Source organism: Arabidopsis lyrata (genome assembly GCF_000004255.2).
Source record: "Arabidopsis lyrata subsp. lyrata unplaced genomic scaffold ARALYscaffold_1, whole genome shotgun sequence".
In the NCBI taxonomy this organism is placed as follows: domain Eukaryota; kingdom Viridiplantae; phylum Streptophyta; class Magnoliopsida; order Brassicales; family Brassicaceae; genus Arabidopsis; species Arabidopsis lyrata.
Window position 1 is genome coordinate 9,909,307 of NW_003302555.1, and position 18,939 is coordinate 9,928,245.

General features: G+C 35.4%; 5 protein-coding genes across 5 annotated transcripts; 2 read left to right on the forward strand and 3 right to left on the reverse strand.

Annotated features, from left to right (window-relative positions):
* Positions 1–2,798: 2,798 nt before the first annotated feature.
* Positions 2,799–4,626, forward strand: LOC9326580 (E3 ubiquitin-protein ligase ATL15). The gene has a single exon (XM_021010702.1). The coding sequence runs from the start codon at positions 3,301–3,303 to the stop codon at positions 4,447–4,449; it is 1,149 nt and encodes a 382-aa protein (XP_020866361.1). The 5' UTR covers positions 2,799–3,300; the 3' UTR covers positions 4,450–4,626.
* Positions 4,627–6,371: 1,745 nt separating this feature from the next.
* LOC110225167 (E3 ubiquitin-protein ligase ATL15) lies at positions 6,372–8,041 on the forward strand. Its single transcript, XM_021014171.1, has one exon. It carries the CDS (start codon positions 6,714–6,716, stop codon positions 7,860–7,862), a length of 1,149 nt encoding a protein of 382 aa, XP_020869830.1. The 5' UTR covers positions 6,372–6,713; the 3' UTR covers positions 7,863–8,041.
* LOC9326581 (E3 ubiquitin-protein ligase RNF170) lies at positions 7,969–9,967 on the reverse strand. The gene is given in 6 exon segments (XM_021014173.1): positions 7,969–8,259; positions 8,359–8,410; positions 8,578–8,648; positions 8,651–8,678; positions 9,082–9,281; positions 9,663–9,967. Coding segments are annotated over 6 exon segments (555 nt in total). The 5' UTR covers positions 9,754–9,967; the 3' UTR covers positions 7,969–8,146.
* A 92-nt stretch (positions 9,968–10,059) lies between these two features.
* Positions 10,060–11,389, reverse strand: LOC9329296 (MICOS complex subunit Mic10). Its single transcript, XM_021014174.1, has 3 exons — positions 11,145–11,389; positions 10,800–10,954; positions 10,060–10,282 (listed from the first exon to the last, which is right to left on the reverse strand). Exons 1-3 carry the CDS (start codon positions 11,272–11,274, stop codon positions 10,268–10,270), a joined length of 300 nt encoding a protein of 99 aa, XP_020869833.1. The 5' UTR covers positions 11,275–11,389; the 3' UTR covers positions 10,060–10,267.
* A 1,715-nt stretch (positions 11,390–13,104) lies between these two features.
* LOC9329297 (patellin-2) lies at positions 13,105–16,150 on the reverse strand. Its single transcript, XM_002893190.2, has 4 exons — positions 14,420–16,150; positions 14,204–14,331; positions 13,962–14,097; positions 13,105–13,579 (listed from the first exon to the last, which is right to left on the reverse strand). The coding sequence occupies exons 1-4, from the start codon at positions 15,938–15,940 to the stop codon at positions 13,334–13,336; spliced, it is 2,031 nt and encodes a 676-aa protein (XP_002893236.1). The 5' UTR covers positions 15,941–16,150; the 3' UTR covers positions 13,105–13,333.
* Between the last annotated feature and the right edge of the window lie 2,789 nt (positions 16,151–18,939).

The window sequence follows — 18,939 nt, forward strand, 5'->3', positions numbered from 1 at the left end:
TACAGGGTATTTATAAGATTTTACAATGTATTTTAAAAGGTTTTACAACGTATTTATAAGATATTATAAGATTTTACAAGCTATTTTATAAGGTTTTACAAGTTATAAGATTTTACAAGTTTTTTATAAGGTTTTACAAGTTTTTTACAAGTTATAAATTCCTTATAAAATTTTATAAGTACCTTGTAAAACCTTTTAAAATACATTGTAAAACCTTACAAAACACTTGTAAATACTTTGTAAAACCTTTAAAATACCTTGTAAATTTTTCCCGCCAAAAAAATTTCGCCAAAAAAATTGCGGAATCACTTTTCCCTCCAAAAAATATTTTGTATTTTTTAGACCTAATTTTGTTTCAAATAAGGGTAAAATGGTCATTAAAAATTAAAAGAGGGCAAACTTAAAAATGGACTCTCAAAGGGGGCATTTTTAAAAAAGGGTATTGAAAAAGGGGCATTTTTAACAATTTCTCTTTTTTCTTTTCATTTTTATTTATTTTAACTTTTTGTTTAATTTACTCTAAATAATATCTGCCACAAACATCTATCCATACAACCTTATTTCAAAATAACCCAAGGATCTTTTATTATTTTAAATATGATTTTGCAAAAACAATTTTATAGAAATGTACTTCACAAATAGATATACTATAAATTAAAAAATTAATTGTTAGAAAAATAGCAATTTACATATAAATTATTTTGAAATAAAGAGGTTGTATATAATATTTTATCTAATATTTATGTTATAATACTATTTTGTTTTTATTTACTATTCAAATCCGCTTTTCAGTTTTTTTCTCCATTCAAACATACAGTTAAACAACTTAATCCGCTTGATATGCACTTTTACAGTTTCATCATTTTGATACGCTTTATTTGCATTTTATCCAGCATGATTCGCTTGATATGTACCGCTTAACATGCTCTCTTTATACGAAACCTAACTGTTGAGAATAAATTTTGCTCATAAAAATAATCAGCTAATGAAATCGAAATACGTGGGTCGACGACATTCATTGTCGTTTGATGCGGAAAATATTAAATTTAAAATCCGCCTCTAACCGTTGAAGTTCTTCCTGTAAATGATTGGCGTTTTTGATATGCTGACGTTCTTGTTCAGGCGATCAAACAAAAACATCCTTTAGTTGTATGATCATCCTAAAGTTGTCGGAATAGAATGTAATATTGTATCGCTTTTTCCAATTTTAACTAAACATTCTTAAATTTCAATGTCGGGGATTTTCAGAAAATAATACCGTTTTTGTAAATGATACCGATTTTTTTTGTACCAAATTGTTTTCTAGAATATGTCAGAGCTATCGTAGATGACATACCAAAAATTATACTCCTTCCGTTTTATATTAATTATCGTTTAAATTTAAAATATTATTTCAAATCGAATATATTTTAATGTAATGTTTGGTAGATTTTGAGTTTTATTTTTATTATTTTAATATATTAATCAATGGAAAATCATTTGATATATTAATAAAAAATAAATTAAAAATTAAAAATTATTGTTGATATATAAAAGTACTTTAGATGACACTTATAATAAAACGAAAAAAGCATATGAACAAAAGAATAATCTTCATGGCTAAGTTTCATAATTAATATATGCTGACAAAAAACGAGAATAATCCACAAATCTTTCTAAAGAGTTGCATATGCAAACAAACTCTACGAGATATACTTCAAGCTAGTTCAAACTTCGATAAAACCATTCTACAATTTTCCATTTTGTTTTATATAATTCTTGTATTATATAATTTGATATCCAAACAAAACAAAACCTGGCTCTAGGAGTAAAATGTTTTTTTACACAATATATTATGTTTATTCGTTTATAATCAAGATAAATTCATCTGGAAAAAAACTATTAAAAAACTATATAAATAAAAGAAATACTCTAAAATATATATTATTACACTATTATATCTTATAAATAATAATATAATAGTCAGACAAGAAAAAAAAACGTTGTTACACCATATGAGATATGTTTCGAGATGATAAGATTGGGACTTATATATATTATTGTCAATATCGATTAGTATTGATGTCTTTTCCGCAAATTGTTAAGGCATTTAATTGTCCATAGACAATTAGGGGTGTGCGACTATAAAATGCGTATTATAGATGACATGTTGACAAAAAAAACAAGATGTATATTAAATGCTTTATTATTATTAGTATTTTGGTTCATTTATAATTCTGTTTTAACTTAAAATCGAAATTCCAAAATGAATTTTACGGAAAAAAATGTTCGTTCAGGCAGAGGCAATTGGTCGTTTTTTTGTTTATAAGCACTTACTTATGTTATGTATTTTAATTAGCTGCTCAGGCAATTAATTAATCATTTTCGTTTAATTTTATTTGCTCTTTAGGGCTTATTTCTCGGGTTGAAAATCGTCCTAATGAAAGGGAAAGTAAAATCACCTCACATTATCCAGAACAAATATTTTATTATATCGGGCCGTCGTTTAAGTCATCCTATCTCAAGATATACAAATAATATCCACTAATTATCCACACCAAAGAGATCAAATATATGAATGATTATATAAACTGATTCCGTAGAAAATAATAATCAATAATTAGTTAGTTGGAGAAGGACGTGATCACAACGTGGTATGACCATGATGCAAGTATATCACCAACTGCTTAAACTATTAATCACATTTACGACATTATTATTGTATAATTGCATAGACCTTCAATGGTAAGACCACATCAAGCTCTTTTTTTAATAATACATGTTAAAAGTTGACTTATTCGAGATAAGTTTGATCTCGTATTGATTTTAGTCATTTTATGAAGATATGTGGAGCTTCGGGTCCACAGATCTTAAATTTGAATTCAGAAATGTCCATATATAAACCTCAATGATCTAACTCTTACACTCGATCAAACTTGGGATATCAAATTAGCAATGATATAAACCACTACCCAAGTCCCAAAACATTTTCATAACAGATTTGCTTAGTTGATATAATATAATTTATCAATAGTAGTGCCTTTTGTACGATCTGAAAAATCAACCATCTTGTACTCACTAATAACCAAAACAAAACCGTCCCCTAAATTAATGTATCACACGTTCTTATAATATCATCTCCTATGATCTTACCATCACTTTTTTGTTCCCTTCCGAAGCCAAAAAAAGACAAAAAGAAATAAACGACGAGGCTTTTGCTTATTTTATAAAGCTCTTTCACCGGCAAATTGGTCCTCATGAAACCGGGAAGTCCAATTACTTACCTCCACCGTCAAATCGTTAAACCATTTGCAACCATCGATGGTGGTCATGTCACGTTTAAGCTTCTACTCTTCCTTCGTCCTACTACTGTTACAGCTCGCTGTCGCTCAAACCGAGTTTGCTAATGATGGAGGAAGGACAAATATCAGTCCAAGCATGGTTATACTCATGATCGTACTCGTTAGTGTTTTTTTCGGAATTGGATGTATCTCCGTCTCCATGCGGAGTTGTATCGAGCGAGCTACAGGGTTGGGCGGCTATAGTCGCCAAGGAAACTGGCGTAACGTGAGGCAAACGACGGCGCGTGGGCTCGACGCGTCTGTTATAGAAACGTTTCCAACGTTTCGTTACTCTACCGTGAAGACGTTGAGGATCGGCAAAGAAGCTTTGGAGTGTCCCGTTTGCCTCAACGAGTTCGAGGACGACGAATCGCTGCGTTTGATTCCTCAGTGTTGTCATGTGTTTCATCCTGGTTGCATTGAGGCTTGGCTCCGTTCTCAAACAACATGTCCTCTCTGCCGTGCCAATCTAGTTCCTGTACCAGGTGAATCTGTTTCTTTGGAGATACCCGGTTTAGCTAGAGAAACCGGTCAGAGCTCTCTCGGGACGCCGATTGATGATAACGGGAAAAGGGTTTTGGCTTCACCGGACGAGCGGTTGATTGACTCTGTGGCTTGGACGGGTAACCAAAGCATGCCATGTAAGTCCATGTCTACAGGTTGGAAACTAGCTGGATTGTTCAGCCCGACTAGTTCTCCCGGTCAACCAGAGGAGAATCTCGACCGGTTTACACTGAGGTTTCCACAAGAGATACACGATCAGCTCGTGAAATCCAGCCGAGGAAACCAAGGGTCAAAAGACCATGTGGCGTTACCTCAAGCAAGGAGCTCAGTTAGAGGGTACAGAACCAAAAGCCTAGGGACTGAAAAGAACTATTTCTACTCTGAACGGTTTGATCAAGACGGTCGATTAGACCGAAGACCATTTTCTATAACTCCTCCGTACCATACCCGGTCGATCCAGTCTCCGGATGAGATTATCAACGGTAGCGGTAATTATCAGGAGCGTCCTGGTGCACCTAAAGGTTTGCTTCTAGCGATAAGGTCACCCTTTGATCGGTTATTCACCAAGAAGAACAATGTCGGTGAACGTTCGTACCTGCGATCCAGCGATGCCAGCCCTGCCTAGACGGATTTATACTATTTGGTTTATTAAGATATTTCAGAAATAAAGAAAATCTGTATATATAGTTTCTTTCTTCTAGTTTCTATATGTTATATTCGCGAAATTTAATTCCTTCACCAATATAATGCATCTATTACTGAAATACAGTAGTAATAAAAGATGGACCATTTTGTTCTATTATCCAAAACAAGTTTCCTAAGTCTAACAGTCAAAAAGAAAGGGTCAAACAAGTAAACCATGTCACTTAGTACTTCAACTGTGATGATTAATGATGTGAAAACTTCAAAGAGATTCACGAACCACCGTGACGGAAATAGAGAACAGATCGGTAGAGAGCAGCGACATGGAGGAAACAAATCAGGGCATTGAGATCAGATATATGAATGAGTATATAAACTGATGATCCCTTATTCAGCCGAGACACTTGGCTATGCCCTTTGTGAAATGCACACTAGGAAACGGGGAGACGGCGAGCTTCTGGTTTGATAACTGGTGTCCGCTTGGTCCCCTCATTAACTTCGTTGGTGATAATGGCCCGATGGACTTCCTAATTCATACCCAAGCCTCTGTGGCTGATGCTTGCGATGACTTCGGTTGGAAAATCCCTCCTTCGATTCTATGTCAGTCCATTACTCTAGGCTCTAGCTTCTCATCTATCTCAAATCTCACTCCCTCTTAATGCGATGGAATCTGATTGTTATAGATGGGTGATTCAGAACAAGAAGTTTCAGTCTTTCCCTACCTCCAAAACTTGGGAGATTCTTCGACCAAAAGACACTTTAAAAGAGTGGGTTTCCTCATTTTGGTTTAAAGGAGCCACCCCAAAGCATGCTTTCACTATGTGGGTCTCCCAACTGGAAAGATTACCGACAAGGGCCAGGCTTGCTTCATGGGGACTTCCTATTCCTGCAACTTGTTGTCTTTACTCTGCTTTGGACGAAACTCGTGACCATTTGTTGATGCGTTGCAGCTTTAGCGAACAGGTCTGGCAGCTTATTCAGCTTAGGCTTTGGCTGTCTCCTTGTGTCTTCTATACTTGGTCCTCTCTCCTTGCGTGGACAAAGTTGAGAGCTGACTTCTCGCCTCCAATACTCAGGAATTTAAACTTGCGGCCCATGCCGCAGTCTACCATATCTAGAAGCAGAGGAATAATCTCCTTCATAACCAAATTTATGTCTCGCCTGCTCTTCTTTTCAAGGAAATTGATAAGGAGCTGCGTAATACGATCAGCGCTAGGCGCAACCATAAACAATTCAGAGATCTGATGGTTCTTTGGATTAGATAGCTTTGTTGATTGACACTCAACTTGTGTTTGTATTCTTGTTTTTTATTTCCTTTTTGGCAAGTTTACAAAATTTGGTTAAGCTTTTTGGTATAACCTCTCTTCATTATATATAATATTCACATTCCTATAATAATAATAAAAAAAACTGATGATTCCACAAAAAATATTAATCAATAACTAGTTGGTTGGACAACGACGTGATCACAACATGGTATGACCATGATACAAGTATATATCACCAACTGCTTAAATTATTAATCACATTTACGACACTATCATTGTGAAATTGCGTTGACCTAGAATGGTAAGACCACATCAAGCTCTTGTTAAAGTTGACTCATTAGATATATGTTTGATCTCGTATTGATTTTAGTCATTTTACGAGAATATGTGGGGCTTCGGTTCTACAAATCATAAATTTTAATACAGAAATGTCCATATATATATATATATACCTCAATAATCCAACTCTTAGACTCGATCAAAAAAAAAAAAAAAAAATTGTTAAAGGACTCGATCAAACTTGGGATATCAAATTAGCATGATATAAACCACTTCCCAAACCTGTTGATTTATCCGATTAATTTGTTTCGTTTATAAAAACACAAATAAAACCATCAAAACAATTCACTTTTGGATTATATACATCTTCATAACAGATTTGCTTTGTTCATTATAATATAATTTATCAATAGTAGTGCCTTTTATACGATCTGAAAAGTCAACCATCTTTGTAGGCATTAAGCAAAGCAAACCGTATTCTAAATTAATGTATCACACGTTCTTATAATATCATCTCCTATGATCTTACCATCACTTTTTTGGTTTCTTTCGAAGCCAAAGACAAAATGAAATAAACACCGAGGCTTTTATTTTATTTTATATAAAGCTCTTTCACCGGCAAGAGCTTTGGTCCTCATGAAACCGGGAAGTACAATTACTTACCTCCACCATCAAATCGTTAAACCATTTGCAACCATCGATGGTGGTCATGTCACGCGTAAGCTTCTACTCTTATTTCTTGCTACTACTGTTACATGTCGGTCTCGCTCAAAGCAGCGATTTTGATAATGATGGAAGGACAACGTTCAGTCCAACCACGGCTATAATCTTGATCGTAGTCGTTAGTGTTTTATTCACACTTGGATGTATCTCCGTCTACATGAGGAGGTGTCTCCAGCACGCTCTTGGGATGGACAGCGGTGGTGGTCCAGGAAACTTGCTTAACGTGAGGCAAACGACGGAGCCTGGGCTCGACGCGTCTGTTATAGAAACGTTTCCAACGTTTCGTTACTCTACCGTGAAGACGTTGAGGATCGGTGAAGAAGCTTTGGAGTGTCCCGTTTGTCTCAACCAGTTCGAAGACGACGAAACGCTGCGTTTGATTCCTCAGTGTTGTCACGTGTTTCATCCTGGTTGCATTGATGCTTGGCTCCGTTCTCAAACCACATGTCCTCTTTGCCGTGCCAATCTTGTTCCTGTACCGGGTGAATCTGTTTCTTTGGAGATACCTGGTTTAGCTGGAGAAACCGGTCAAAACTCTCTCGGAACGCCGATTGATGATAACCGGAAAAGGGTTTTGGCTTCACCGGATGAGCGGTTGATTGACTCAGTTACTTGGACAGGTAACCAAAGCATGCCACGTAAGTCCATGTCTACAGGATGGAAACTAGCTGGATTGTTCAGCCCGTCTAGTTCTCCTGGTCAACCGGAGGAGAATCTAGAGCGGTTTACGCTGAGGTTACCGCAAGAGATACACGATCAGCTTGTGAACTCCAGTATGGGAAACCAAGGGTCAAAAGGTCAACTGGCGTTACCTCTAGCAAGGAGCTCGGTTAGAGGGTACAGAACCAAAAGCCTAGGGACTGAAAAGAAGAACTATTTCTACTTTGAACGGTTTAATCAAGACGGTCGGTTGGACCGAAGACCATTTTCGATTACTCCTCCGTACCATACCTGGTCGATCCAGTCTCCAGATGAGATAATCAACGGTAATAGTAATTATCAGGATCGTGCTGGTGCACCTAAAGGTTTGCTTCTAGCAATAAGGTCACCCTTTGATCGGTTATTTACTAAGAACAATGTCGGTGAACGTTCGTACCTTCGATCCGGCGATGCAAGCCCTGTCTAGGCGAATTACACTACTATTGGGTTTATTAAGATATTTCAGAAAAATAAGAAAATCTGTATATATATTTTCTTTCTTCTAGTTTCTTTCTGTTATCCGAGAACTTCAATTCCTTCACCAATATAATGCATCTAATACTGAAAGTAATAAAGGAATGGACCATTTTGTTTTATCATCCAAAACAAGTTTCCTAAGTCTAACATTCAAAAAGAAAGGGTCAAACAAGTAAACCATGTCACTTAGTATTTCAACTGTGATGATTAATGATGTAAAAATTTCGAAGCGATTCACGAACCACCATGACGGAAATAGAGAACGGATCGGTAGAGAGCAGCCACATGGAGGAAACAAATCAGGGCTATGAGTAGATCATCTAGTAAACCGATAACCCCCAAGACTCCTGACAAGAAATCGATACAAAGTATTGGTCAGTAAGGTAAGTTGATAGAAGAGAAGAGTGTATTGTATGAATATAGTCAAGGGATGAAATGCGGAATACCTTCAGGAATGATATCTATTGGGCTGATTATGTAAATCGCACTGAGTATCAACTGCATCAAATAAAATGCAGTGAATTTTGTGTTAGTCAGAGCATTCTTTAGTTCATATGTGATCAAGTACTCAAAGTTGTGAACATTTAATCGCAGAAGATTTACTTAATAAGCGAGATAAACTTATACAGGGTACAAAAGAAATGAATGTGTTTAGTTTAACTAACCGCAATATAAACACGAGCTCTGATGACGAGTGGAAGCGTTCTTCGTGGATCCATCATTTCTCGCAACAACTTCGGAGTAAGAAGGGAAGATCTTGCATCCTCTGAAAACAAATTGAAGTTTCATGTGAGAAGGCTCCAGTAAACTCTAGATTTATGTCTAGGCAAAACTTATGCGAAGCATGACTTTGTAGAAAAGCGATAACAAGATAATGAGATCGAAAGCATTCATCCCTCAATTGCTAACAGGATGAAAACAATGAGAAAACCAATAAACCACCAAAAGTTATACATGTAAATAAATCCCACAGTCTAGAGTTAATCCTTCAACTGCAATATTTGTTATACTGGTAAGTTACAATTGAAATATCCTTCTATACACTCAAGAGCTAAGCCAATATGTAAATCCTTAAGTACATACCCTCAACAACTACTCTACTTATCACCAAACTTAGCTCTTGTCCGTTATAATCTGCAGAAATTGTGGATAAAAGACCAAACACATACCTGAATAAGTCCACTTGACTGTCCACCAAAGACTCGGTTGTAAGTTTCAACATCGTGAAGAACCTCGGAAACCGTAGCATCATTCCGACTTCTCACTGTTTCCTCAGAAGGAACTAGTAAACTAATGGGACGACGGCACAAGGGACATTTGCATGGCCGTAATGTAGATCCATGCCTCCAAACAAGCATAATGCAGTTTCCTACAATGATTGAATTAGAGTTAATATCTCATGACCTGCACTGAAGAAGACTAGATTATGTGAACATACAAAATCTGTTAAGCCTAAGCAAAGTCAGAAGAATATAGTTGAAAATCTCCAGCAGAGAATGCAACTTCTCTGATATTCAATGTTTACCAGTAAAACAAACTCTGAATAGTGAATTTACAAGTCCAAAGCAAAATTGTCAAGAAAACTGAACCAGCTTCAGAGGAAAACGAAAATTAAGATCATCACAACTCGATTTGATCGCATAAAGGTAGCTCACGAAGATTCATGATAAACTGAATTCTCGATTTCTGAGATTAACTACGACCGATTCCAGAGAAGGAGAAACGAGAGCAAAGAAGAAGGAGATCGTACCGCAGAACCAGTGAGAGCAATTGGATTGGCAAGGAGTGTTGAAGTGGCCATGGCATATCGAACAAACTTCGTTCTCCGGTGGCGCATTCATCGTCGTCTTCCTCTGCTATTCCCTCTCGTCGCAGCGTCGTTCTTCTTCGGAAGCTCTACTATAAATCTCAACTTTTCCGTAGCAGTTAAGTATTAAGAAAATAAATAATTATCGGATACACGTGGCAAATAGACTAAGCTAACTCGCGGCTAGAGAGGTGCAATCTGAGCCGTTCAAAATTCTTCTAATTAACGCGTTGTGGGGGTTGTGGATTTATAGTTTAATTAAGGCCGCAGAAAACTGAAGAGTTATGAACAAATGAACAGTAGAGGCAAACAAATTAAAACGGAGGAATTATTTCTCAAGTAAGAGAAGAAAATAAGATTTTTCCATAGAAGAAAACAATGAGTAGGTCAATAATATTTTTGACATCAGTGTACAAAACCACTGAGATGCAAAAGGTTTTTTAACAATGGCATATATCTCAAAAAGCCTTGTCCTGCAAGATCAACAACCGTTTCATAATGTAACCCTATTGATGTTTGGGTTTTATCTTCAAGCTTCCTCATTGTCTTTACTCTTCTGCTGCCTGTAATCAATCAACAAGATTTAAAAAAAAAAAAACTCAGCTAATTGATTCTACTTTGTCAGGATTTCGAAGACTATAAACATGACCGGATTAGTCACCAATTGTTTGCTTTTTACTTAAATGGCATACTTTCAACCAAATGCATGCACATTGGAATAAGATTAACCATGCCTAGTAACTATGATAGGGGTGAAGTAAGATACCCAATTACTAATCATTACTTTCCAATACGTAGTCTAGTCGCAACACAAAAACAATCAGGCATTTGTTTAAGCTCGTAATATCAACAGCCACAGAACTCTTACAAGTGATGCTCATAATGTGGAATTATTTAGAGATAAAAACTAAAAGATGCATTTGTTCTCACAAATCTGTAACCATTCTTCCAAATCATATATCTCTTTAAGCTACTACGAAAACCTCTTATTTTAGCATCATTTCTAACTTCAAATGTTACAAACAAAACGATACAACAAAACTAGTATTTGGATTCTCAGAAAAGAAGATTCCAACAAACCTGAGATACAGAAGTCTCTGTACTCTTGGAAGCTGCTAATAAAGTAGCTGAAGTTGAAGAAGATGCATCAAAAACACGAGAACAATCTGTGTATGCAGAACCAATACCAATTCCAGCACCAAAAGCAATCGAAGCCCATCTCGTAACCGGACTCCCTAGGGCACAAAGCAACAAACTGATTATCAAAACTATTCAAATCAGAACAATACTCAAAACCCTATTTGATCATGAATTCTCAAGTTCTCTGCCTAGAAACCTAATCAGTAATAAACACTACGTAACTACAGAATATGTGAATGAAATTGAATCATAAGAAACAGAGTAGGGATATTGAAAACACTGAACTGAAAAAGAGAAGACCGGAGAAAGCGCCGCCGAGGGAGGAGTAGACGAAGCGACGAGCAGTGAGATCGAGACAAGCGTCCCATTTGGCGTTGACATCGGAATCGGTGTTGTTACTCTTCGTCGTTTCCATTTTTCCGACTCCGATTCTTCTACCTTTCCGATTTGATTCTCCGAGTTTTCCTTTTTCTGTTCTTCCGCAAATTCGCTTCTCGATTTTTTTTTTTCGATCTGGAGGGTTTTGTTTCTGTGCAAGCGAAGAATTGGGCCGATTAATGGGCCAATGTATGTGCTATGTAGAAATGTATTGGGCCTACATATCTTATGCTTTTTTTTTGGAAGTGACTTTGAATATGTGTGGGTGTGGCATTCATGGTCATGGACTCATGGTCATGGTTAGTCCTCGGCGTTCGGTTATCCGATCGATTATCGGTTCGATTCTATTCGGTTTTGGTTCTCTTGGTTCTAAAATTTAGTATCCGTTCAGATATTTTTGAAATTTTGGTTCGGTTTCGGTTCTTTTTTTTCTGTTTTAAAATATTCGGTTATTTTGCTTTGGATATTATCAAATATTTCAGTTATTTTTGGATATTTTCGGATATTTTTAAATATAGTTTGGTTATTTTTGAATATTTTTACTATTTTATATATTTTTCAAGTATTTTTTGATTATTTGGTTATAAATAACTAATATTTTTGAAAATATAATTGTATTTCGGGTATTTTTGGTTACCCGAAATATCTCGGTTCGGTATCAATTCGGTATGGTTCTTTTGGTTATAGTTATTAATATTCATTCGGTTATTTTTTGTTCGGTTCGATTTGATTCTTTTTGCTTCGGTTTCAGCTCAGTATATTCGGTTCGGTTTATTTGTCGAGCCCTAGTCATGGTAATGGTCCTTTGTTATTGTATTCGTCCATGCGTGTCATGTGCCACTACCTATGCACTAGATATTATTTATTATCACGGTCACTCCAGTTCTTAATATTCTTATACACCCAAATTGTATACATGTGATAATTACAAGTCCTTTTTTTGTAACTTTAGGCAGGCTTTTTCTTTGGATACTGTGTGTTTGTTGGGTCAGCTTTCGACATAAGATCCTGATTTTTCAATACTGCTTCATTTAATTATTTGGCATTTTGTGGCCAAGTGAGACTAACGGAGTTGTCAGATCAGATCTTCTTTCTCGAAAGACAGACAGATCGGGAGTTGATAAATCTCATTTTACGTGCATTAAATATATTATATTGAATTATGTTTTTAACATAACCTATAGTATTAGAGTCCGACGTACAAATGTTAAATACCTAAAGAAAGTATTGATAACTATAGACATATAGTCGACTCCGAGTATATCCAAATTTCATAATCCGAAGTAATGAAGATTCCTTGGTAATTAACAAATTCTTTTCAACCAAATAATAATATCTTAGTTTTGATACCCACATTGATTAATGCAGAAACATTGTATTACCAGATTAAAATCTTGTCCACCGTGAGTCCGTGACTCAAAAAATGAAAAAATAAAATAAAAAAGGTAGCCTCCATTAACCTCAAATACTTGAGAGGCGCAAAATAATTGGAGACCCGAACGGTGGAGCAAAAGTGGTCGAATTGCAGACCTTTCCCTTTTTCATGTCGTGAATGAAGCACAGTCGATTCTGAAAATGTCAAGACCAATAAACTCTAGTAGTGGTCCGTCAAAAAAAGAAATTGTATTTACGAGATTCTAGTTGTACTGTTATGTTTTAAACCGGTTATCTTTTTGTCTTTCTTATCATTTGAAATCATGTTAAAACGTTTTAACCGCTTTAACTAATTGTCTACAAGAACCAAGAATAACGGTCTGAAAGGAACAAGACTTGACACAACCATGCACACTTAATTTTCGTGATTATATGATTAGGAATCGATCCTTGAACTAGAAAAAGACTAAATCTAAGTTCAAATTTACACAAATAGTAATAAAATTTTGAATTGTAATCACATCTTGGCACACAAACATTTGTATTTATAAGAATCATCAACAAAAAAAATCCCATCACCAAACAAATCAAAACCATTGATAAAACACAATCCCCTTTTGAGGTTTCAAAAATACACAAATGAATAAACGTACTAAATTAAATTAATTAAAATTCCCAAACCATCTTTCTTTTTCTTGATTCAAAGATCGGATACATGATCTTTATGCTTGGGTTTTGGACCTGTAGAGCACCTTCTTCTTCTTAAAGGTCTGGTTGTCAATCGTGATCACGACCTTTCCCGGTTCACTTGCCTTGAAAGAATCGGTTATCACAGGTTCATCAGTTAAACCGACCTTCCGGTTCTTAGAGACGATCACCGTGTAGCTTGCCTCATTGCTTGGCTCAAATTGAGCTCCGTAGCTCACGTCCGCACCCAAAACCCTAAGCTCCCATGAGAGCGTGGAACCCTAAGTAGCAACACAATCCACATAATTAATCATCATTAATCTAGCAAGATTATACCAATATATCCAAATACAAAGTTCCATATCTTCTATTGTTTCAAACGCTAGTTTTAACGTTTATGTTAACATGCAAAAATATACCATTTTTTCAAAAACAAAAAAATTTCATTTTTCATATTTTTTTTGTAAAATGTAAACGCAGAAACCGAGCGCAAATGAAAGAATCTTCCCTTTGTGTTTGCGTTTACCGATTACGTTTAAGATTAGCAAAATAAATTAACTTGAAAATGCTAAACGTTGTGGTCATTTGGACAAAATTGAAATTAAATTTAAAATTAAACTATAACGCAAATGCAAAATAAGAATAAAAATTAAAAATGTATACCTCGGTAGCAGGCAAATCAATGGTATATTTAGATGTGGATTTAACAACGGCCTCGGTGACTCCATCTTCGACGGTGAATGGGCTCTCTTTGCTCAGACCACCATACTTAACCGGGACTACTTCAGGAGCTACATATCTGTTTCATCCAAATACATATACTATAAGCTTCTGTGTGTGAAGAGAAACAATGTAACATGATATTATATATCATATAGTACACAATTTCAATGAACCATAATTACTTGAAAATGGTCTCAGCGGATTTGGATGGACCAGAAAGGACCATCTTGCTTCTTGTCCTCGGCGATGTAATGATACTTCCGAATGTTCTGTAGTAAGGAATGTACCACCATGGGACATTAATGAACAGCTGAAAAATAATAACACCACAATTCGTATAAAGATTCAAACTTAAATGTTTATAATTGTAATCATGATCAAAATGTTAATTTCTTTACCTCTTTAGCGACAAACTCTGGATAGTTATCTTCAAATTGCTTAACGGCACGTTTAATGAACTGCCACAATGCTCTCTGACCAAGTCCAGGAGCGTTCCTGAAGTCACTGACGAACACGAACGATGACTTAGCCTCAGGGCTAAAGTCAAGAGACCTCACACACTTCTCTTGGAATTGAATCCTCCATTTGAGGAACTTGCTAAGTTTCTCTTTGTCTGAGAAAATCTCCTTGTTCTGAAACTCACTGTACGAGCTGTAGATCACAACATGTCCTTGTTTGTCGACACCGTGAGTGAACACCAACTTCTCGAACTCGCTTCCTTCGAGATCTTCTGAGACTAGGTCATCGATGTTGTTCTCTTTGCGCCATTGGACGGTGTTTTTCAGCATCGTGAAGGCTTCTTTGACCTTGAAGTCACGTGCCCGGAGGAACTTGAGGAGGATTACGTCGGATCTTTCGTCCTCTAGAAGTGGAATTCCCCAGATTGAGACTTCTTCTGGCTCTACGTATGCAGCTGTCTCTGGAAGAGTGATGGAGACGATCGATTCTTCGGTTGCTTCAACGGTTTTGGTTTCTTCTTCTTGATCAGCTGCGAAAGCCTTCTCTATTGTTACAACTGCTGGTTTCTCTTCTTCCTTCTTTTTCTCGGTAGTGGTGACCGAGACAAATATATCTTTAATAAATTTTGAGACGGCCCTCTTGACCGGAGCAGAGGCGCTTGCTTTCTCTTCTTTCTTGGTCTCATCGACGACCGGAGCGGCTTTCTCTTCCTCCTTGGTCTCTGTGACGACCGGAGCAGCCGGTGTGGTCTCCACGGGAACGACTTTTTCTTCCACCTTGGTCTCTGTGGTGACCGGAGCAGCTGGTTTGATCTCAACCGGAGTAGGAGCGGCTGATATCTCTTCCTTCTTGGTCTCTGCAACGGCAGGAGCAGCAGGTGTAGCCTCTACCGGAGTAGGAGCGACCGATTTCTCTTCCTTCTTGGTCTCTGCGACGATTGGAGCCGGAGCAGCCAATATCTCTTCTTTCTTGGTCTCTACGGTGGCCGGAGCAGCAGATTTCTCCTCTGTTTTGGTTTCAGCCTCAACAGATTTTTCCTCTGTTTCCTCTGTTTTCTTCTCCTCAACTTTCTCTTCCTTGGCCGGAGCTGGTGGCGGCGCGGTGAATTCACGCTTGTTCAAAGCCTCCCTAACCATCTCCTTTAACTCAGCCAACGCATTCTTTTCAGCTTCCGGCAATTCAGAAGCCAAATAGCCTTCCTCCTTAAACGATTCCGATTGCAAGATCTCCTTCCCCGTCACAACCTCCTCCTCTTTCACCGCCGTCACCTCTGTTTCCGGCACCGCCACGACGGGCACCTCCTTCTCAGACACAACTTTCTCCTCCGGAGCAGGCGCTGCCACAGCTCTCTCCGTTGCAACGGGCACCTCAACCTCCTTAACCGGCGCAGGAGTATCCTCCTTAACCGGAACAGAGGCAGTAATTGAAGCAGCAGGTTTCTGTATCTCTTCTTGAGCCATGATTGACTTGATGCAAAAGGGAACAAGAATTAGAAAGAGAGAGATGGAATTGAGAGAGAAGAAGAAGAAGAAGAGGTCTTATAAAAAGAGAGAAGAGAAAATGGAGGAGATGTTATGTTTGTGTGAGAGAAGAGCAAAAGAGAACAGACTGGTCGGAGCTGTTGGACAGCTAATTTCGAAGATACTTTTCTTAGTAGAGGGTCCCTAATTTCTCTTTCTCCAAACGGCCGTCTTTTGCTTCTCTCAATTTTGGATTCCCCAATTTTAAACATTAACTAAATTAGCAACTTCTTTTTGAATATTTTAGTTAATCACATTCCTTTTAAATTTAGATTCGTTGCACTAATTTTCTTCTCTAAGGAAAACGATATATATTGTCTAATTTACTCAAAAGATTTTTGATTCTCTTCTAACTCTTGCATATTCTTTGATATCTTTTTTCCTTTTTATTCTCTTACAAAAACTTAATTCTCATAAGTTCAAAACCTTGATAAGCTGCATATGTTATGTTTTCATATTACATAAAGACAACTTCAAGATCAATAAAGAAAGTACGATCAATATTTGTTTGTTTGAGGGAAAAAGTGGAATGTTTTGAGAAGGGAATATATATTGTGTTTATAAAGTTACTCAGGCTTTCAATAAATTATCTAAAGTGATTTCTTTTTCAAATCATGACACCATGTTATCAATATCTCCTAAGTGTAAGTTTAGAATAAACAAAACAAAATTTGAATCGTTCCAACCAGAGAGTTTTCTTCTTCTTCTTTTTTCTTTCAATAAAAACATTTATAAATCTACAATATCACTAGAATGTTCTTACTTGACTATGTTGTCATTTACTGACGTATGTTATAGATTTTTATCCATTTTAATGATTAAGAGAGTCTAAATCAAAACAAAATGTCGTTGTCCCGTATCTCACAAGATAGTATGAGTTTTAATTACTCGTTCTAATCTTATGTAAGCAAACATGTTTACCAACGTAAAAATAAATCAACCTTTTTCCGTTTATTCAAATTAGTAAAAGGTTACTAGAATGTTTTTCTCAAGTTGGGCAACACTAAACTTAAACTTTCTAGAAATCTTGTACTTATTATTTATGCTCTTGAATTAAATCTTTTTTGATAACAGAGATATTAGATCATGAAATTGAAATCATTATATTTTACACAATCCAATCACACAGGATTACATGGCAACGACTAATTGTTTTCCTTATTTTTGCCGGCAGCAACGAATAATTAGGAGATCCTCTTAATTAGATGATGACAATATGACATGTAAGAATATAGAGAGAAAGAGAGAGCATATTATTGCATAAACATATTATAAATGAGTCTTTTCCTTACTGATTAATTTTTATTTCGCTGCAAAACAAAAATTAGAAGATTCACTCATTTAGCATTTTTTTTTTTTTTTTTTGGTTTTTTTTTTGTAAACTTCACTCATTTAGCATTTATAAAGTAAAATACCATATGAAATGAGAGGATGACACACATATAACAGACTGCTTCGCACGTTAAAAAAAGTATCTTATGATTTTGTATTAATAATATATAATTTTTTGGACCCATATCTGGTGCGTTGTAATCTAAATAAAAATAAAAATCAAACGTTATTTTATAACAGAAATTAAATATTAACTTTAAATTTGATACTAACAGGCAAAATTCCATGAGATTGGAGCTGTCACAAGAACTATTAGGATTAGAGCATCTCCATTAGACATATTTGAAGAGGGTATCTAATATATAATTGAAAAAGAAATATTAATATTGTAAAAAAAATTCTTAGGTGGTGTTATTCAATGATGGATTTTAATAGAATTGAAATCCAACACTAATTCAGTGTTATTCAACTAATGATTATAAATCTAACGTTAAAATCTGGTGTTATTAGATCTTATACTTCATTAGATTTTAAAAGTTTGGTGTTATTCAATGATGGAGTTAAAGTCAATTCTTTAAGATTTGTAAAATCTAGGCAGTGAATGGAAGCATATATGCGGGACGGATTTGGAGGGTGCAGGATGGATTTTCACACATGTTACCATTCAAGAAAAAGATAATTATTGAAATACCAAAAGTGCAATAACGCACTTGTCCAAATAGTGCAGAATTTTTTTTTGTTTGTTCTGTTTTCTTAGAAAACGCACTTGTAAACATTCCACACTCTTTTTGATATGGGTTAGAGTGTGTTTTTCATTTTAACTATTATTTTCTATTATTATGTAATTTAAAAATATTCAGTTACTACATACATCCACTAAAATACTATACTAATATTAAATTATAATAACTATATATCTTAATTAAAATCTTAAAATAACAAATTCATTTTAATAGAATAAGAAATAAATTTTATAAAATTAAAGTATTTGATAATAGTTTTTTATTATGTTATATTTTGTTTTAATGATTAAATTGATTTAGCAATTAATAAATATATATTTATATATATATGATTAAAATTTAATTTAAATAAAGTTCAGTATTTAAAGTTTAATATATTTAAAATGTTTGTTCTTTAATACTAATCTAAACAACATAGATTTTGAGCATGATTTAGATGACATAGAACTTCTATGATAGAAGCAACGTAGATAAGAGATGGAGAATATATGACGCAAATAAGAGACAATATTGCAAATATGTTATGGGAAAATCAAAGTAATAGATAATATTTTTTTTAATGTGTTGTACTTTTTTTTATGATGAAATTATTCAACAGATTCAACAATATGTATGTTTAAAAATTAAATTTATATTTTGATCAATTTGTGTATTAATGGTATATAAATATCTGTTAGTGTTTATTTATTAACACAAAAAATTAATTAATTATTAATATATATATAAAAAACCGCACTTGTCCCGCAAATAACTTTTTTCACCAATCAAATATTATTTTGTACCGCTTATTTTATACAAACCGCACTTGTCCCGCAAATACATTTCTCCCGCACGTCCTGCAGTTGAACCGTACCGCACTGTAAT